General features: G+C 32.8%; 1 protein-coding gene across 5 annotated transcripts in view; it reads left to right on the top strand.

Annotated features, from left to right (window-relative positions):
• Positions 1-21,203, top strand: part of CADM2 (cell adhesion molecule 2) — a 1,071,168-nt gene that overhangs the window by 959,993 nt on the left and 89,972 nt on the right. For 3 of the 5 annotated variants that reach the window (XM_021071358.1, XM_021071359.1, XM_021071362.1), the window contains one exon: positions 17,746-17,865. The exons of the other annotated variants lie outside the window; for them this stretch is intronic. In XM_021071358.1, the coding sequence (XP_020927017.1) occupies positions 17,746-17,865 (120 nt within the window). The remainder of the gene's footprint in view (positions 1-17,745; positions 17,866-21,203) is intronic. 5 annotated transcript variants of the gene reach the window in all.

Raw genomic sequence — 21,203 nt, 5'->3', positions numbered from 1 at the left:
TCAATCTATAATGAATGCTATATGCATTTCGGAATGGAGTGATAAGTGATCATTTGTGAGAACTTTACCCTTTTATCTTTTACACCAAGTTGATTTTTACATTAGCTGTGATAATTTAATATAGCTTTAGCACAGAAGGGCCTTTCATGAGCTGAGACCGTGTCTTTGACTCTACCACAGTTACCTAGGTTCTATTGATCTTAACTTGATGGAGGTCTGAGCACTTTGCTGTGAAATCATCTGCTATCTAGATGTCGTCCTAATGGTAGATTTTATTCTTCGGGTGTCAATGGAAGTGCATTATTTAAATGTTATCACACTTAATTGTTAGCAGCACTGACATTTTGTATTATGGACACCGGAGGGCTCCTCCCTCCTAATCACACCTTTGCAAATTTCAGTATTAGAACTACAAACAATAATTTGAAACTGCTAGTCTGAAACTCACCCTCAATAAAAGGCCTAACACAATTCAGCGTACAAATGCATGTAAAACAACTCATTACTTTTGAAACATTTGCACTGTAGAGATTCCAGTAGTAAAAAGGGTAGCATTTTTCATTAATGAGCTCAGCACTGGAAAAATTAATCTGTTAAATTGGTAGCCACAGTTATACCATTAATTCCTATGAGCACAGTAGTTTTGGGGTTTTATTTCTATATAAAGTTATTGGAGTTATTCTCACGTTACTGTTAGTATTATGCTATTTATTTATTTTCAGTAGCTAGCTACTTCCATATTAATGATCTTGAAATATGCTGTTGCTTTGCTTTTACTATTTGAAGAATTCAGAGCAAGAGAAATATTCTTTCACTAACCAAATAAATATTTAGCATTTTTTATGAGTGCAAATGTACTACAGGAGCAAAGGTGAATAGCACTTAAGAAGTCTAGAGATAAACATGGAAGATGAGCATATAAGTAATTATAATACAAAAATAGAAGAGCTATAGGAGGATGTAATGAAGATGTTGGATCATGTTTGTGGCAACATGATCCAAGTGTCTAGAATTAAAAAAAAATAGTAACCCAACACTCCTGGATTATTCATAAACACATGTCATGCATCATAAATAGAAGTACCCAGCAGTGCTAGGTACATAGACATATAATAAATCAGAGTATTATTATTACAATACTAATAGTAGTCTGAAGATACCAAATGTAATCACAAATCAATGTTCTGGGTTAAAATTTACCCAAGAGTTGCACACAATTTACTGCCGTTAGTCTTCCCTGAACTATACCCAGAACATACATTTTTATCCCTATTGAAGAAGGAGAAACGTCTAAGGTCTTGCTAATTAAGCAATAGAGAAGATCTTAATCAATAGTCTACCAAATTATCAATATAGAGATAAAAATTATAATCATCCTTGTTTCTCTCATGCAACATCAAGTTCAGAAAGTTTAGATAAAATATTTTCTCCCCAAAGAAAGAGTACTTGGGTCTGCATTATTTATTGATTGATTTATTGATTTATTATTATTGATTTATTATTTATTGCAGTCTTTTGGGGCTGCCCTTGGGACCTATGTGAGTTCCCAGGCTAGGGGTCAAGAGCTGTAGCTGCTGGCCTATTCCACAGCCACAACAACATGGGATCTGAGACGTGTCTCTGGCCTACACCACAGCTCACAGCATAGCAACACTGGATCCTTAACCCATTGAGTGAGGCCAGGGATTGATCCTATGTCCTCATGGATACTTGTCAGGTTTGTTACTGCTGAGCCACTACAGGAACTTCTTCATCTGCATCCTTTAGTTTAGAGATCATAGGAGATACCTATTCATCACACAAGGAATAGCTGTAGAAAATTGCAAATGACCTGAAACTAACCTTGTTTTGTAGTTGGTTGGAAGCAAATCAGATTCTTATATTTACTTATCACCTACTGATTAAAAATTGTTCTTTTGAAATTGTCAGAAACATATGGTATTGAGAAATTTTGAAAGCATATTGATGAAGAGTGAAAAATGTAAATTACTATGTCCCCCTAAGTCCTAAACTTCTTCCTTCTCAACCATGCCACTGTCTTTGACCGCCCTTCACCCTCATGCTAGACAAATTAGTAACCACACCTAAAAATATAAATAGAAGATGTACAGAGATGCTGGAACCTCTTTTATTATCATCCCCAGTCTCAAACTCCTCCCCAGAACTGGGAAGAAATACAGTAATACAAGTAGACAAAATGAGTAACTTATTTCTTCTTCTACCTGAAGCTGCATTAACCATGGCAGGTCCACACTGTAGAGGGGAGTAACAGGGCATCCAAGATAGAGATTCATTGGAGAACCCACTCCACTTAGGACCCAACTCAGGGTTGTCTCAGACAGTTACAGCATAGTTGAGATGCACTGCTCCAGAAAGTTTTTCATGGTATTCTCCACATCTCTTCGAATTTACTTTTCATAGTAACCTTTATTTAAAATTTAAACTTACTTTTTCCCTCTCCTTTAGTCCATTACTTCATTGTTTTTTGACTTATGTAAATAAGTTTTATAACAATTCATTACTTCTTCATTATCTTGTCTTGCTATTCTTATTTTGAATGATAGTCCACTTTGCATCTATCCACATTTTCACTTTTCTTTACATGTACATATTTTGCTTTTCTAGCAAATTTCCTCTTTATAACCATATACAAATAAGTAAAATTCTCCATGTTTAATATTATTATTATAGTAGAAAATTAAATAGTATAAAAAAACTGTCTCTGTAATGCCAATCAGTTTACTGACAGTTGCTGACTTTGTGTCCTTAAAATATCACTTGACAGTTAGATTTGTTATATTTGTTCATATATCTATTGAAATGAATACTGATAAAAATGTGATTTATTTTTTTTGATTGTTTCTAGGATAGTTTACCTTAGAAATAACACACATATAGACTAGGATCCATCACATTTTATTGTTACCTAGTAAGAACAATTATAAACAGCATTTCACATTTTTAATTTTTATAGTAAGAAAGAATATTACTACAAGAAATACCTATACGTTTTGGTTTAGTGAAAGATATCAAGCTATTAAGTATGCCCTTTTAGCTTTGAAAAAAATCAATATAACTTCTATTTTCATTTCACTCTGCTTTTATTGTTAATAATAAAATAAAAAATACACAGAGATAGACAGTTGTACACCAAGATATTACAGACTGTTGCGTCAAGCCAAGCTTCCAAGCTTCATTGCTCCTTAGATATATATCTTTTTCAGACTCTATAGGTAAATGCAGATTCACTTTCCATCTTGGGTGCCGACTGTTCCTCTCAATTGATTTGCTTACTGTGGGAGAGAGACAAACTAAGTCATGGAAGGCAGCCTTTCTTTCACTTTAACAAACGTCTTTAAACCATCTGTTATCACTTTCAAACATTTAATTAATGTGAAAAATATAAACTTAGTTGCTTTAGGGTTATTAGCACCTGACCCTAAATTTAGCAAAATAATTAATACATGTAATCAGTACATGCAGTAACAATTATGAGCCAGATTAGGAATATCATAAAGTAATATCCTAAATTTGTTTTCAAACTTACTCTAGTACTAAAGAAATATGATTATAATATATACTTTCTTGGTCTTACTCTAGTACTAAAGAAATATGATTATATTATACTTTCTTAGTCTTGTATATATTTTACATATTCATGTTATGACTATCAACAATTTAAAAGCTAATGAGAACTTTCATCAATAAAAATGAAGTGTACTTCTGTGTTTCATAGTAAATATGTAGCTAGACTAAAAAGTTGGCAGTCACACCTACATTTCCTGTTACAATTATCTGGCAGTGAAACATTTAGGAACATTGAGTATCTACATGAATTTTTATTTTTATTTATTTATTTATTTATTTTGCTTAGTTGTGCTGTTGGGAAACGTGGTACAAATCAGCATGGAAGTAAGACAGTGAATCTTTGAGCTCAAATGAGTAGGTGGGGAGCAGGAAAAAGAAGACTGGGTGACGGACAGATGTACAGCCTAGCAAACATTAAAAAGGGATTCAGCTAAACACACATGGAAATAGACCTACCGGTTGGTAAATTAATTCTCTGTGCTCATAACGAGCATTTTTTCCCCTGTGGCGATGCTTTCTTTAGAAGAAGAGATGGAAAAATATACAGCGTAGGAAAAAAAGGATAGAAAAGACATCCATATGGAACAACAAACAGTGCTCTAATGGAAGAGCCCTATGGTTGCTGCTCTTATCTCCAGTTGAGAGTTTCCAGACAGTAAACTAGTTGGATGAGTCTTAAAACAGTACCGTCTTTCATCGCTGAGATAAAACATAGCATTTCTGGACATGAATAAGCAGGGAGAGCTGTGATGCCTGTGGGGAAGGCGTACCTCTGACTGGATGATATGCTGTTGAACTCTGAGAAAGAAGTGGAATGGGATCAAATAGTGGAGACAGGAACATTGCTTTCACTATAAAACATTTTGAATGATGGTATGTGCAGGCATGCTCAACACAGAGTTGAGGCTTAATTTTATCTCTTTAAGATGAGCATAAAATGGATTAAGTTTCACCTTTCAAGATTAAAATTTATTCAGAGATTCTGAATGAATCTGAAGTCATTCTGAAGTCAATGTTTCTTTTTCTTTTTTTGTCTTTTCTAGGGCTACACCCACGGCATATGGCGGTTCCCAGGCTAGGGGTCTAATTGGAGCTATAGTCACCAGCCTATGCCAGAGCTACCGCAATATGGGATCTGAGCCGTGTCTGCAGCCTACACCACAGCTCACAGCAACTCCAGGTCCTTACCCCACTAAACGAGGCCAGGGATCAAACCTGCAACCTCATGGTTCCTAGTCAGTTTCATTAACAATAGGAACTCCTGAAGCCAATGTTTCTACGGGACCTAGATGAACACTGAGTAAAACGTCCCCAAGAAAAACCCTCATTCCTGCTTGAAGGGAGGAAAAACTCCACCACCCCCAAAATGTAATTTTTAATTTTTTTTCTTGCACTATTTATATAGGATCTTTTCTGTCCATAGCTGTAAGGTAGGCAGAACAGAAGGATTATACCCATGGCACTTAGGCTTTCTAATTTGTTTTTTAAGGTGCCAAAAAAAAAAAAAGGGCTAGATTATAGATTTGTGAAATGTACAGAGCTCATCTACCCAAGTATATATGAATTCATTCAATGGAGAAGTCAAGCAATATCCAGTGGCTCATGGGGAGGAATTTGGGGCATTCCTTTTTAGAAACAATGGTATGCCTAACTAGGAAAAGGTTTTACATAAAACCTGCATTGTGGCTTCTTACAAAAATGGAGTTTTCACAAAATATATTTATAACAACATATCACATGCTTGTTCCAGAATCCAAGAATTATCCTTCAATTCTCTCTGCCTTTCTTTCCAATTCATCAGCAAGTCCTTCCAACAGCTATTTCCAAACCATTCTCCCAGTATGTCCACTTCTTTTAACCATCCACTCTAGCTTATTGAAACATTGTCAACAGCATGATGGCCTCCCTGCTTCCACCTCTCCAATCTGTTTCCCATACAGCTGCAATATATAAATATTTTAAATGCATATTCCTTCATTTCTTCCCCCATTTAAATTTTGCCAAAGGCATTTACTCACACCTAAATTCTTAATACCCTAGTTTAATCAATCCCAGAATTAGGTGCTGCTAACTCCATCTGTGACATCTCATCACTCTCTACACAATCCCTGTCTCCCTGGACCTCATTCAACTCCTCTAAGACTTCAAGCTCTTTTCTTATTTAGGAATTTTTCCTTTGCCTGGAATGCCATCATGAATTCTGGCCTTTCCAAGGGTGATTTCTTATCATTCAGATCTCGATTTAAGTGAATCTTCTCAGAGAGGCTTTTTTTTTCTACTTCATATAAGTCATCCCCAGTCACATATCATTTTAATTCTCTGGAGGGTATTTATCATTATTTAGAATTTTAGTTGTTTATTTATATATTTGATTATATATGTGCATGTATATTATGTGTATTGCAATTGTACATATATGTACATGCATTTATGTGCACATGTTGTACATGCATATGTATTTGTACATGTTAATAATGTGTTATGTGTCTTCCCAGTAGATTATGACGGTCTTCAAAGTAGAGATCTGATCTTAGCACAGTGCCTTCTAAATAGCAGGTAATAGGTAAATATATCTTTAATGATGAATTTGTCTTTCTGTTTCTCTTTCAACAGAAGAAACCTTAATAAAACAATACATGTATGTATGTATATGTATGCATACATATGCAAAAATCCACATTTACATAAATATTCACATATATATATATAATCAAGTACATATATAAGTGTATGTCTGTGTATGTGTATGTACTGCTCTAATTTCTGAGCAAAATCAGGGTAACGATGTTCATTCCTTGGCCACCTTAATCAAGACCTTTAACTATTATCAAATATTGGAAAAATAAGTGAGATGTATTTACTTGCTTGGAAATCCATATGTAAATTGCACTATATAAAGTTAAGCAATGCGTACTATGAATAATTGTGTATGGAAGAATTCACATCTCTAATAGAAATTTTTGAAATTTGAAGAGTTTTACAATTGACTTCACGTACCTGTTTATCTTTTCAAAATTCTGTGGTTATAGCTAACTAAAAATTGGATTTGTTTTTTCGGAGTTCCCATCATGGCTCAGTGGTTAATGAATCCAACTGGGAACCATGAGGTTGTGGGTTCGATTCCTGGCCTCGCTCAGTGGGTTAAGGATCTGGCATTGCCATGAGCTGTGGTGTAGGTTGCAGACATGGCTCGGATTCCGTGTTGCTGTGGCTGTGGCATAGGCCGGTGGCTGAGGCTCTGATTAGACCCCTAGCCTGGGAACCTCCATATGCCCCAGGAGCATTTTTGCCTAGAAAAGGCAAAAAGACAAAAAAAAAAAAATGGATTTGTTTTTTGAAGATTTATACCATTTTTTTAAAAAATATCATTTCTTATAAAGATAATATTTATATCTTCTAGCCAGATATAAAACTTCTCTGAGGCATGACCTGAAAATCCATATCACAGTGTCACACTACCTAATAACTTACTGTTTCAGGAACTCTTTCTTGAATTTAAAGAAAGATTTATATACTACTGTACATAAAATGCTAGTCCAGGCACTGTAGATCTATAATAAATAAATAAACACTCCGTTATGACTGGATTTCTTAGTAAAAATAAACCAGTGAGGTGTTTTCACTCATATGTTTCACCATGATGCAATTTCACAGATGTTTCAAGGTCCCCTAGTTAATTGTAATATTCCAGGACACGTGGCCAGGAGAAGAAGAAATTTCACAACAAGAAAATATATTACTTTGGTAAAGGTTCACTTCTTTATCGAGCCTCTGTTTTAAATGTAAATAATTTGGGCAAGGTTGTCAATTTGTGTCACTACATTCCATGTGGGAATCAGTTTATTAAACAAGTTTTTCTAAGGTTAAGAAAGACCTTGCTTTTCATGAAAATTCTGAATTCTAGGGACACAGGCAATAGGAGGGCATATTGAAATTGGAGCTCAATAGATATTTCTTTACAATTCTGCTTAACATTATCGTTAGTGTCTATTAAGGATTATCTGCTATGGATACCTCCAAGAAGCTCTATTTATCAATATGCTTGCACCAGAAGTATCTGCAAATTGCCTTTATTGGTTTTGTCAAGTTATAGGATAGCAAATTTATAATAATAATTTTGAAATATCTTGATATTGTCCTTTTTCATTTAAATAAGTTTTTATATTGCAATGCTAAATGTTAAATTTGGATACATTTTACTACCTTTAAAAAATTGTCCGACAATGGACATGTATGTGAAAATTAGAATTCACTAAAATTAATTTTGTGTAATACTTCCAGTTTAAGGACGGCGTTTCAAACTTATACAAATTGTTAACTCACTACAGTAGCACAGTTTAGGTAAGCCCTAAGGACATTTGGTTCAGCATTCCAGAACCCATTGTTACTTTTTTGTGGAATTTGTGTATTAAATGAGAAGAGGAAATGAGATAAAAATGAGAAATATTTCTACTGAGTTCCACTATAAAAAATTCATGTAGTAACACAAATATATAACCTAGTATGAGTTAAGAAACTGTTATTCACAATGACAAATTAACATTGGAAAAAATAAGGTCAAGCAGAGAAAGCTTAAGAGATTTTAATCATAAGCATGACATACATAAATATGGTTTCCTTGATATGAAGATTTTTGTTTCCTAAAAAGTTCAATAACATTAGTGGTTTTTTTTTAGTATCATATTCATGTTATCATTGATTTTTTCAAGTGCACATGAGATAATCTTGAAGTTGGGAGAGTTATATGATTTATAATGTGAGGCATCATATAAGCTTACTTCATTGAATTTTTATTTTTTTAATTGTTAAATTTTGTTTGGGGGGGGGTATTTTTAGGGCCACACCCACAGCATATGGAAGTTCCCAGGCTAGGGGTTGAATCCAAGCTGTACCTGCTCGCCTATACCACAGTTCATGGCAACACTGGATCCTTAACCCACCAAGCAAGGCCAGGGATCGAACCAGCATCCTCCTGGATACTAGCCGGGTTCGTTACCACTGAGCCATGCTGGGAACTCCTCATTGCATTTTTAAATCTGAACCAACCCCTTTAGGGACTTTATGAATTTTCTAAAGTCATGAAAGTTTTTTTGCATTTACAAATTTCTTGAGTAAAAGTGTTTTACTTTTAGAAAGTCAACAATGATCCATCACTAATAAAGAATCTTGTCCAAAAAGATTTATATAAATGATCAGGTCTAAAGTTTATTTTTTTTATTTTTATTTTTTTTTTGTCTTTTGTCTTTTTTGTTGTTGTTGTTATTGTTGCTATTTCTTGGGCCGCTCCGCAGCATATGGAGGTTCCCAGGCTAGGGGTTGAATCGGAGCTGTAGCCACCGGCCTACGCCAGAGCCACAGCAACGTGGGATCTGAGCCGCGTCTGCAACCTACACCACAGCTCACGGCAACGCCGGATCGTTAACCCACTGAGCAAGGGCAGGGACCGAACCCGCAACCTCATGGTTCCTAGTCGGATTCGTTAACCACTGCGCCACGACGGGAACTCCCTAAAGTTTATTTTTTTAGATGAGCATAGATGCATAAATTAGAGGCAAAATGTCTCACAGCTGTTTTATCACAGAACCTAAGGGAAAAACCCAAATATCTGATTTCTTTCTTGCTTCCTCGCTTGCTTTATTTATTTTTATGTAATTTTATTATTGTATAATTGATTTACAACGTTGTGTGAGTTTCAGGTGAACACAAAGTGACTCAGCCAAATATCCAGATTTCTCAGTGTTTTTCTGCTATGTCACACTTCCCCTCATGTATATTTACATTTGGGTAAGATGTTTTGTTTTTGTTTGTGCATTTGTTTTTTTTGTTTGTTTGTTTTTTGTTTTTTTTGATGAGTGACAGTACTGTTCTCTCAAAGGAAACTGACATCCTCATAGAACTCTAAGTATTTGATCAAATAATCTGATTTACTTTTTGGTAAAGTACTTTTAATAAAGAGCTTCCAGTATGGAAGTAGGTGGAGTTAAATCAGGTCGAATCATCCACTTCAAAGACATTTTTTTTTTTCCTACTTTAAATTTCACTTTACTTTTGTCAGTTCAGAATGTAAAAGAGTATTTTTTTCTTTAATGCATACATTTTTTTTTCAAATAACAGACTGGTTTTATTCATAAACTTTTCTTGTAATAGCATAGAACTGTTGGTTACCGCCTACAGTTTAAAATTGCAGTACTTTTTTTTTTATTTTTCCAGAACAGGTTTTTTTTGTTTTTTGTTTTTTTATTGTGTAAGGATTCCATTTAGTATGTGAAGCAGTTGAAGCTAACAAAGGAATGAAAAGTGATTCATTCAAATCTAATATTTAAAAGGGTTCCTTTTTATGAAGCAGACGAGGTTACCCTACAGCTCTGGAGGAGGAAGCATGCTCTGGCCAGTTGAGGCCTTGTCAACCTGGTAGTTGTTGTTTAAGCAGGAGCCTCAGTGCTATTATCCCTTCTTATGCTATGATCCAAATAGGCTACTACATGGAGCTGAACACAATGGGAACAGATAAATATCCTTCTCTGCACAGGTGAAAAAGCAAACAGTACACTTTTCCTCTTACAATTGCTTCCAAATGCACTGCAACTATCAGTAAAGTTAAGGATGTCTATTATTTTTAAAATTAGTAAATGTGAATAGCTTCTAACAAAAAGACACTTCTTAACCTTAATAGTTCCAGAATACATTGAATTCTGTCCCTTCTGCATCACTGCTAATAATTCTTGGACCGGATTTACTCTTGATTATTCTGGGACCACCCAGGGGAGTTCATGATATAAAGCAGAAAGGAAGTAGATAGATAGAGTCCAGACTAAATGATAGCAGTTTTTCTCCCTATTGAACACTAGTCCTTGGAGAGAAACAAGCAGCTTGGGCTTCTGGGACTCTTCAGACTTAATTTTGCCTCAAAAATCCATTCTGAAAGGGCCAGAATGCCATTTTTAAAAAGAGAACCTGCCACAAAACCCAACAGGTTGACAAGTTAGAAATTACTGTACACTGCTTGTGTAGAGAACAGAACATACCTTTAACCTGAAAAGCTCGTTATTGGAAAAAAGGTGCTGTACCACTCTTCAATTTACTGTATACAGCACTTGTTGGAACTGATTTCTTTTTGACAAGGTTATACAGGATCTGTTGTGCTCTAATAAGCTCCAATAACAAAATGTGGTTGCATTTTTTCAATTTCTTCATTAGGATGTGAAAAAAAGAACACTTTTTCTATTATTTTGAATTGTATATTGTGATTTAGAGCTCTAACACTTTTAAAAACATTGAAAGACTGCATTTGGAATGCAAGACTCTTTAGTGTATTATATATATATATACACACACACATATGTATATATATACATATATATATATTTTAAATAATCTTTTGGACTGGAAGACGCTTAGCAGAAATTCGTAAGAATTATCTCGTACATGGTAAAATGTGGGGGGATTTCTTGCAGAGATTAAGAACATATAAGGCTCAACTACTGATTCATGTTATGTTATTAAAAAATGATACCATTTCCTATCTATTGACAACATTGCTTTTACCACCAAAGGATGCATTATTTATATAGCACCAGTCAAATTCAAAACATAGAAGTAAGTATCCTGAGGAAGCACAGAAGTATAACATGGAGTCTATGACTGCTCCTTATTATCTTATCATCTTGTTGGTTCAGAAGAAAAAAAAAAAAAGAAAAATTAGTAATGTATTAAGCACCAAGTGAATTTTACAGCCTTCCAGTTTTCAATCATGAAGCTCATTGATATATATTCTCTTTACTCTGAACTTTATTATTAATGAGTTAGACTGGGTGTATGAATTGATTATATAAATTTGAGAAAAAGTTTTAATGTTGCCATAGTGCTACACATGTATTTTGATAAGATAGCTTCCTCTGAGGGAGGGAGGGAGAGAGACATGGGGTTGGTGAAAGGCACATAACTCTGGGTATGTTCATAGCAGTCATGACTGTAAGATCGCTCTCATGGGGGAGGGGTATTGATAACAAAGTGAGGGAAGCAGTACATAAACTCTGAAAGCATGAGAATTATTCAAAGAAGGGGAATCAGTGGGATTTAGTTGATCAAGGAAGTCTTCATAGAACAGGTGGGAATCAGACTGAAACTTGACAGTAGCATTTTACTAGGTACATCAAGAAAAGGGAAGCTATTCTAAGATGAGATTGGGCAATACTGAGGAACTGGGTCAGAAAAAATTTGTCCTAAGGCAAAATGTTAGTTTTAAAAACAAAGATGTGTTCGTTTATAAAGATTGAGCCTATAGTTTATTGGATAGATAGGTACATAAACATACGTGTTATGGTGATACAGTATATAATAAACATATATAGAGGTGTGTGCAAAGTGCTTGAAAGCACATTGAAGGAAGATACATTAACTCTGCAGAGTTGAGGGATGCTTTGCAAATGAGATCATATTTAAACTGGACTTGAAGGATCAACAAGAAGAAAACCAAGTTTGTGAAACAGGATATAGCTCCAAGAACACAGCAGCAAAGAAATAGAAAAAGCTAAGTCTAGAACTTGGGGAAAGCACTCGTATTGGGGCAGATATTTAGTGTGCTAGGCTTTGGATTTTTTATTTATGTTAACTTGGCACTATAAGAAATGAAGAAAAGAAGCCCAGCATATGTGCTCTGAGGTACTCTAGCCTCTGTTGTTCCAAAAATCTTTAACATTGAAGCATATCAAATCAATGGTGGGTGCAGTTTGGAGTTCATCTCAGAGTCATGTGGATTAAACAGATGATGGATGAATGGATTTATCGTAGCAAAGTTTAGCCATGGTGCCTGAACACAGATTTTTAGTTTCTTAATTTAATAACTTTGTTATGTGAGTTGAAATTGTGTTTCTACAAGTGAATAGGTTCTTATAGAAGTAACCCACAGTATTTACCTTGTATTTATTTATAACCCAACTTTCACATGAATAACTTTTGCAGCCTACTGTACTAAGATGCAGTTTTTCAATTGACTAGATTTGGGATTCTTTCTGACATTATTGAAATACTCTTGAATTTTACTTTTACACTAGAATAGCATTTTATATATGTTACAAGTAAAATGAAAACCATAATTTCTTTTAATTCATACCTTATATGTAGGTAGAACTATAAGTAAATATTTTCAGGTCTTAAGAACCTTCACTTTTCTTAGTTTCCTATCAATAAAAATGCTCATATTTTTCCCTTGAAGGCAATTGGTGATTTTACTATGGCTACTATAGTTTTCACTAAAACTGTAGTTTTTGATTAAGAATCGTGGGCCTCTGTAAATGCAGTTTAATATATTTTTTAAACTGTGGAGAAATTTTAGCAAGTTTATGCATTTAGTATATAGTTAATAAGTAGTTCCTCAAGATTTAATCTGCTAGTGAAAGATTTTAAACACATAACCATAATATCAGAGAAATTGGTATGAAATATTTATACATATAGTGATAAAAACTTTTAACAACTTGAAAATATTATATCACTTTCAAACATATTTCTTATTAACTAGAATATACTTTTATTTCTTATTATGAAGAAATTTGTTGAAATTTCTTTTTTGGATTTAAATTATATCTAAATGATTTGTATATACTGATTTCTCTGATCAGGTATAAACTAAAATAAATAAATACAATTTAGTTGTTTTCACTTTGTTCACTTCTCAAGATACATTTTTTATCCACTATATATTTTGTCAGTTGCTAACTACATTACTTATGCCATGACATCTAGAAAATATTTAATACAGTTAATTTCTTTTGTAAATTATAAAATCTGAGCTTCTTATTTTAATCATTTTTCTGAGCAAATTCAATAGTATTTAGTTAAATTAACATACTCTCCAAGGAAAATGACAAGAAAAAATTGAGCCCATCTTTGTATTGTAGAAATCAGAGATTAAATATCACGTAATTAATTGACCTATTATATGGTTATCATTTCTGAATTTTATTCATAAATTACATACCATTAATTTTTCTATTTTTTATTTATAGTTATCTTAGTGCCCATTTAAATAACCTTTAATCATAGGATGTTAACATGTAAGGCATATATTAAAATCGTCTAGTATTGACAAGTCATATTCAGTGAATTACTTGTTAATATGACTACAAATTATGTGGCTTTATGAACAGAATTAGTAAATCAGTGTTGAACCAGGATTAAGTTACTTTTATTGTGCGTGTGTGCACATGTATATGCACGTGTGTAATTCTTCTGCATATGAATGAGTGCATTTTTATTCCTTGGGGAAATAAAAATGGTCGTGTCTTAGAAGGGCAGAAAATGACGTGCATTTTCTATCGTGTGCTATATTTGATTGAATATTCTTTTTATTAACATATTAATAGCATAATGGTTTTTAAAATGCACAGCATTCTAGATGCCTCAAAAATGAAGCAAATGATTATTTTCAATTTAATATTTCTTTATGAAAATGTAGCTTCATTATCACAATGTCTAAATAAAAGCCCAAAAGTGAATACACAAAACAGGACCTTTTAAATAATTGCTGAATGATGCCAAATGTTGCCCACTCACTTAAAGAGTGAAAACTAGAGAGATGGGTGTTTGGCCTTAGGGAAGACAGCCTAGAGTTTTGCTTATTTTTTCTTTGACAAGAGTTATAATCAGGCAGATATAATACGTGAACTTGAGGTGGAATGTTGAAGAAACCTTTCTCTCCATAATACTCATATTTAAAAATATATTCTCTATAATATAACATATATGTGTGTGTATATATACACATGTATATGTCATTTTAGAGACAAGAAAACTAGTCTTCTCACCCATTCAGTGGAGTTAATAATAGACAACTCATAAATTTGTTGTGACTATTCACCACTGATCATAATGAGAGTTTCCTAGTGAGCCCTCCTGGCCTTTCACTCTTGCTTGAAAATCTCAAATCAGATGAAATGGAGAGCATTCATAAGTAGGTGTGGAGCATATGAATCTCAGGTCAGGCTTACATAGCTTTCGAAGTAGCAGGATATGTAGGCAAAGATTCATTTTATTAGGAAGGAAAATTATTGAAGGAATGAGTTATAGGGTTTGGTCTTGAAAATGTATCTTCAGGAAATAAAAACTGTATGTATTAAAGACAGAGAAGAAATGTTTTTGAGCAGAATTAAAGAAAATTTTAGTTCTGTATTAATTAGTTGATCCTGTCAAAAAAGTGAACTTTTCTAGATCCCCTGAAATATATGTTTATAATGCTATGAACAAATTTATTTAGTAAATATTTATTGACCTTCTAAATTGTGCTAAGTTACCAACAATAAAGTAGACAGAGTTCTTCGATTCAAAGATAAGTACCAGGTGGGAAGACTGACACTGATAAAATCAGAGCAAATAGAAAGTTTAGGTAGAGAAGTATCACACAATTTCCTTGATCTGTCTGAGAATTTCAGCTATTTCTGACTAATCTTACATTGTTGAATTGTAGTTAATTTCTGATTAATCTTCCAGTGGTGAATATTTAGATTATTTTAACTTTTACTATTTCACAATAGAGTTGAAATAATTGAATAGACGTGAATGTACAATAAAAAGAAAAAACAGAATGAAAAAGACGAGAATTTTTTCAAAAGTGAAAATGTTTAAAATGTTTCAGAACACATAGTGTGAAATAATGTTACTAGTGATTAAAAATATGTAACAGTGACTGGAGAGATTTATTTGACAGGTCATTTTCTTGACCCAATTTTCATATTGGCCAAGGTACTTTCCATCAAATCACTTTCAGCAGTTTGCTTTTAGGTACATATAAGTCATGAGAGGAGTGTGAGAGAGAATGATGAGCAGATAAACAAGAGCCGGACTGTGAGTCAATAGTGGTTTATGGTGTTATCTATCTGGACATGTTAAACAATTCTAGGGCAGTTCTCTTAAAGTTGATTAACAATTATTAAAACTACCTTTTGTTTTTATGCTTGTTGAATATTAGACTGGATAAAAAAATGCCATATATCATACATTTTCACATGGGAAATAGAATTTGTTTGGTTTATATAAGAATGATCATAGTACCTGAAAATATATGGACTCTTTCCAAAACAAATCAGAATTTATAATTACCCACCTTTGTTGATATGAAATAAGAAAAAGAAATCCAAACAATGTGGGATTTTTTTTTTGTCTTAACTAAAAAATTAAAAAGTCTTAATTAAAAAAATTAAAATTAAAACTTATTTGCATTTCAGTTCTCAAGAATCAAATGATGTAGCTAATTTTGAAGCACTGCTTTTCAGATCCAATGGTATTTTATTCTAACCCATTCTCTGGTAGCAAATAACTTCATATTTTATAACCTATAGTATGTTTGATAATATTAATTTTGTTACATGGAGTATTAAAGGACTAATATTATTGTATTTTGTTTGATAGCTCTGGAAGATATTTCCCTTTGCATTAATTAAATACATATATTTTGAAATTCTAATGAGCAAATGATTTTGCTAACACATAAAGAACATATTATTTTCTATTTTAGATAGGCATGAAAATTAAAATTACACATTTTTTTTTTAAACTTAGAAAATGTCTTTCATTTACCTCCAGCCAGCTTAAACTATTTAGGAATGTGTACAATGAAAATCAGAAGATATTATACAAATTAATAAACAAGAAGCATATGTATACATATTCGTGATATTTATCAATTTATAATGCTGTTAAAGTCAGTTCTACTTTATGATCATGGTAATCATACCCCAGGCAATACCCATTTTCTCTAGTGATTAATGTAGCACCATTAGATTTTCAGAAGGTTGTTTTCTTAATTTGACTGGCCAGGAAGCATTTTCCCTGTTAAAAAACAGGTATAAACATCAATACTGAAGATAAGAGAGTTATCTCCTGCTGTTTTCTGATGTCTCCAGTGTAGAGAATTCAGCAGGTCAAAGTCTGAGGATTGAGTAGGGCTATTTATCAGAAGTAAGGAACTAGAAAAATTTTGATGTGACTCAGAGACTTTTAGCTGAGAGAATGACAGGAAGCCTTTTAATAGCCAAATAATCTGTCAAATACTCTGAATATACAGGAGCTGTGTAGCAAACATGTTAAATCAAACCCCAGCACAGTAATTACAGGTAATTTGTGAACTGTTTCTAATTTCCTTACTGTGTAAATTATACACCTCTCCGCTTGAGACAAGACTTGACTCTCAGAGGATTTTACTGAAGTTCTCATTGCTTGACACTGGCTGTATTGTTTCAGTGTTCTCTATGCTGCTCTTCATATTTTCAGCTGGTTTTGAGTGAAAGGAAGGAAGATTTTGATGTTAAAAACTATTCTTTCTCTTTACGATGACTATTTGAATCTACTGTCAACTTTTGGCATCTGGTTATGGATTAGAGATTGAATGTTATGGTTCAAATCTTTATTCAATAACTTCTCTTAGGTATGCCAAGTAAAATAAGTCATAAACATCTCAGATTATTGAGTTTCATGCTAGTTGACTCAATACTTGTTAAAGACTCCTAGGTACTGCAAAATTGTTAGAAGGCGTTACCAGCTAATCAGGGTAAGAATTGCAAGACTCTAAGCTGTACATTAACATCATTTGTGAGAAAAGGAAAAGCAAAATAATAATAATAACAATTGGCTTCTTTTTCATTTCTAAAGATTGCTTTCATCCTATCATTAAGTTTTCTTAAAAAAATCAAAAAGCATTTAACATTCATATACTCATCCATTGTTAACGTTTCTTTAATCTTATATGGTGGTGTTATTTGTGTTTATTTTCTGTTGTGTTGTTCCTTTGTTTACTTCTTTGACAAAGCATGTCATTTTTTGTTTTACCTATCTGTATTTTGCTACTGCATGTCAAACTTTTTAAATGACTCAGCGAACAAATGAATTCTTGTCATTTTAAATTTCACTCTAAATATTGCAGGCAATCTGCTTATTCTCAAACACTGCTCCAAGTTTTTGCTTTGTGTAGGAGCATGAAAAAGAAGTGAACAGAAAATGACAAGAACCATGTGGTACAGCCAGCCTTGTACCAGATAATCTGTTTAAGCCTGTTAATGTTAAACTTAAATAAGATATATGTATTTATAATTTGAATCATTTGCGTTTCTCTTTTGTTTGCATGATATGATTTTGTTTTATATTTTGTTTTTTTCCACTCACCAGATGTTCCCAACACTTTGCTTCCCACTACTATCATCCCCTCCCTTACCACTGCAACAGTCACAACCACTGTAGCCATAACCACCAGCCCAACCACATCTGCAACAACCAGCAACATAAGAGGTACAGTATGCTTCTTTGTTATGGCCTGGAAAACACATTAAATAGAACTTTAAAGTTTTTTTTTTTAAGGGTATAGGAATTGAGATCCAATTTTACTTAACTATAAGTAATCAAGTCACCTCAATTACTATCAGTTAGGGTTATCGAAATATGAGAAAAGATGGTACATTTTAATTTTTCTTAGTGTCAGTTATGACTTATGAAAATGTTTCAGAATATAGGTTAAAATATATGAAGCTCTACAATACTGAATATTTAGAATGTGATCAAGGGACACTTTTTATTTTCCTTGCCTTATAAATGCAAACAGAAAAATAAGATGTTCAAGAATGCAGAGGTTGTTTTTGCTTTATTAAGACCATAGTTTGATGTTAATGATTTGTTATTCCTCTGCAACTAGATTAAAATGCCTACTGTGTTGAATTTGTTTTAAAATTAGCATAATCCATGGAGTCATTGTAAACCATTCACCACATAGAACTTCTAAGTAAATGTTTAACATATCCTAAAATGAGTGGAATTACTTATTCCACTTAGAATTTCCTAAAAGCAAATGCTCTAGAGTTGTCCAGGATGGCAGGAATTGATATTTGGCTCCATGAGTAATTTCTGACATCAGTTTACTACTAATAACCATTTTTATCTCAAGGAGAGCAACTAAAAGAAATTGAAGTAATCTTTAAGAGAAAAAAAATCACATCATGGTTTTAGAAATATAAAAAAAAAGCATTTCTGAGTAGTTGTTAAGTGGTTAGCAGGTGATGAAGAAATAAAAAGTTGTTTGAGTGCATTATAGAAATGCACGTTTTAAGCTTTATTTCTGCATAAGCGATGTTCAGAGACAATTTGTCCTATTTAATTCTGTCTTTTTCTACTTCTTATATATGTTCTGTGTCATGTTGGCTATACTAATATGTGTTAAACTTAACGTTTTAATTTGAAATCATGAAGACTTTACAATAATATATATCTAATTAAAGCTTTATCAGGGATAGAACTTTATAACATTATTTTCCTTCACTTGTAAAGACTGTTTAATTATACATCTCTATTTCTTAGAATGTTTATTAATTCTCAATATTAATGAATATATATATTGAGGTTTTAGCAGTTATCATAGTACTTTTGTTTCATAAAATATATTTTAATATCTCATAATTGTTAATTTAAAATAGGTATGCCGACGCTGTTACACAATGTACAATATTGACAGCTAAAGTAGCAATAAGAATTTCTCAAAATATCTAGTATTTCTAACAAACTGTTTTTGAGCCAAATCTGTAAGTAGAAAAGTTTAAGATCTTTTTCATAGCAATTTATATAAAAATGAGAGGAAAAAATAATGAAAATAAAGAAAAAGGTAAAAAATAATGATATTGTATGAAATGAAAGGTATCTAAAATTCTACTTTGCTTTAATTTATGGTTTTTATAAATATTTTTACAAACAGTAACTCAAATGAAATGTAATTATTGCATACCAACAAGGTCTCTATGACAATGTTAAGTTCCAACAATATAAACAAATCACTTTGATGGAAAAGGAGAGAAGTATATTGACTTAAATATTTCTTAAAGTTTGCTTAAAACAGAAAAGACTAATAATCAATTATTCCTTTCTTCTTCAACATATATTTTTCAAGTATCTACTATATACACATGCACACACACACAGGACTATGCCAGGCCCTAAACTTATGAGAATTACATGTATTTTACCAAAAAGGCTAGCAACTAAATTAATGCACTTTCCCCCAGATAACCAATGTCTCTGTTTTGTTAATGAAAAGTGGCACCAAGATATGTGAAAAAAAGTGTATTTTGTAAGTTAGGCAATTCAAAGCATCTATTTTATATAGAAAAAAATAGGAATACCAACATCAAATGTCTGCATTGGAGGAAGTGGGGGAGTCACTCAATATATTAACATTGTTATGATTTTTGCTATCCCTTTAAATTTATATGATATTCATCTATCTGTGCATTAAATTAGAGCTTTCAGATGCAATTATATTTTAAATAGAATTCATTCATCTACAAATTAATGAAAGATGTTTCAGTTATGATTTTAAAGATATCATAGTAAGAATATGCTGTATAAGAAAAACTGAGGACAAAATATTTTCAGCTTGCAGACTTTTTTTTACATTTATTTGCTTTATCCCTTTCTCTCATCCAGTAATCTGAGGTAAAATAGCTATATTTAATATTATTAGATTTAAATGGTGTTTCTTCAAATTTTATTAACAGTAATATTTATCTCTCTATATATACATATTTAATAAATGACTACAAATGAATCACTATTCATATCTCCATTTACACACTTTCACCACCCCTGCTGTTACTGAGTTTTCTCTCTGAAGTTATGATAAACATCCAATTTAAAATAAATTAAAGAATCAAGGCTGTAGCTATATTAAAAATCAAGATAAAATAGAGCAAAGAAACCACTCAAATCGTTTGGTCATAACCTTGACAATCTGCACATCTCTTCAGTTTGTACCTGAAATGCATCCCTGTGTGCAGGAAGAGAAGCTTCAGTCATATGGAAGAAAGGCTGGCAATTAGCAGTATCCTGCTACAAATAAGGATGCTAAAACACAGAGAAGGGAGCAAACTTGAGCAGTCATGTGAAAGACAGAGAATAAGTGAGCCTTGGAATCATATTTAAGTTCAAGTTTTAGTTCTGTTGACAAAGTCTTTGGTGACTTTGTGAACCAAATTTAGCATCAGCATTTCCATCAGAAAAATGAAAACCACTTAATTCTCAGATTGTCTTGAGGATTGGATAATATTTAGAGTTCTGGCAACACAATCAGTACACGGGGACATGACAATTTTGCTCAGTTCTTTTTAGAAAAACAAATGTGTTTACATGTAGTTGTAATGAAATGGTGCATTTTTCCTATAGTAATTCTAGTTTTAGTTCTAGCAAAAGTCTTTAGTGTTAGTGCGCTGATTACATTTTAATTTCAAACCTATTTTTTAATTGATTATGTGAAAAAATTAATATTAAAATGACAGTAAAGCATATGGGAATTTATCTATCCTTGGATATAACAATTGTAATTTTTTCATGATATTGATAGTATTCTTTATTTATTTATTTATTTATTTATTTTTTTCGTCTTTTGTCTTTTTGTTGTTGTTGCTATTTCTTGGGCCGCTCCCGCGGCATATGGAGGTTCCCAGGCTAGGGGTCTAATCGGAGCTGTAGCCACCGGCCTACGCCAGAGCCACAGCAACGCGGGATCTGAGCTGCGTATGCAACCTACACCACAGCTCAGGGCAACGCCGGATCGTTAACCCACTGAGCAAGGGCAGGGACCGAACCCG

The sequence above is a fragment of the Sus scrofa genome, chromosome 13 (genome assembly GCF_000003025.6).
Source record: "Sus scrofa isolate TJ Tabasco breed Duroc chromosome 13, Sscrofa11.1, whole genome shotgun sequence".
NCBI lineage: Eukaryota > Metazoa > Chordata > Mammalia > Artiodactyla > Suidae > Sus > Sus scrofa.
This window is presented reverse-complemented; position numbering and strand designations above follow the sequence as displayed.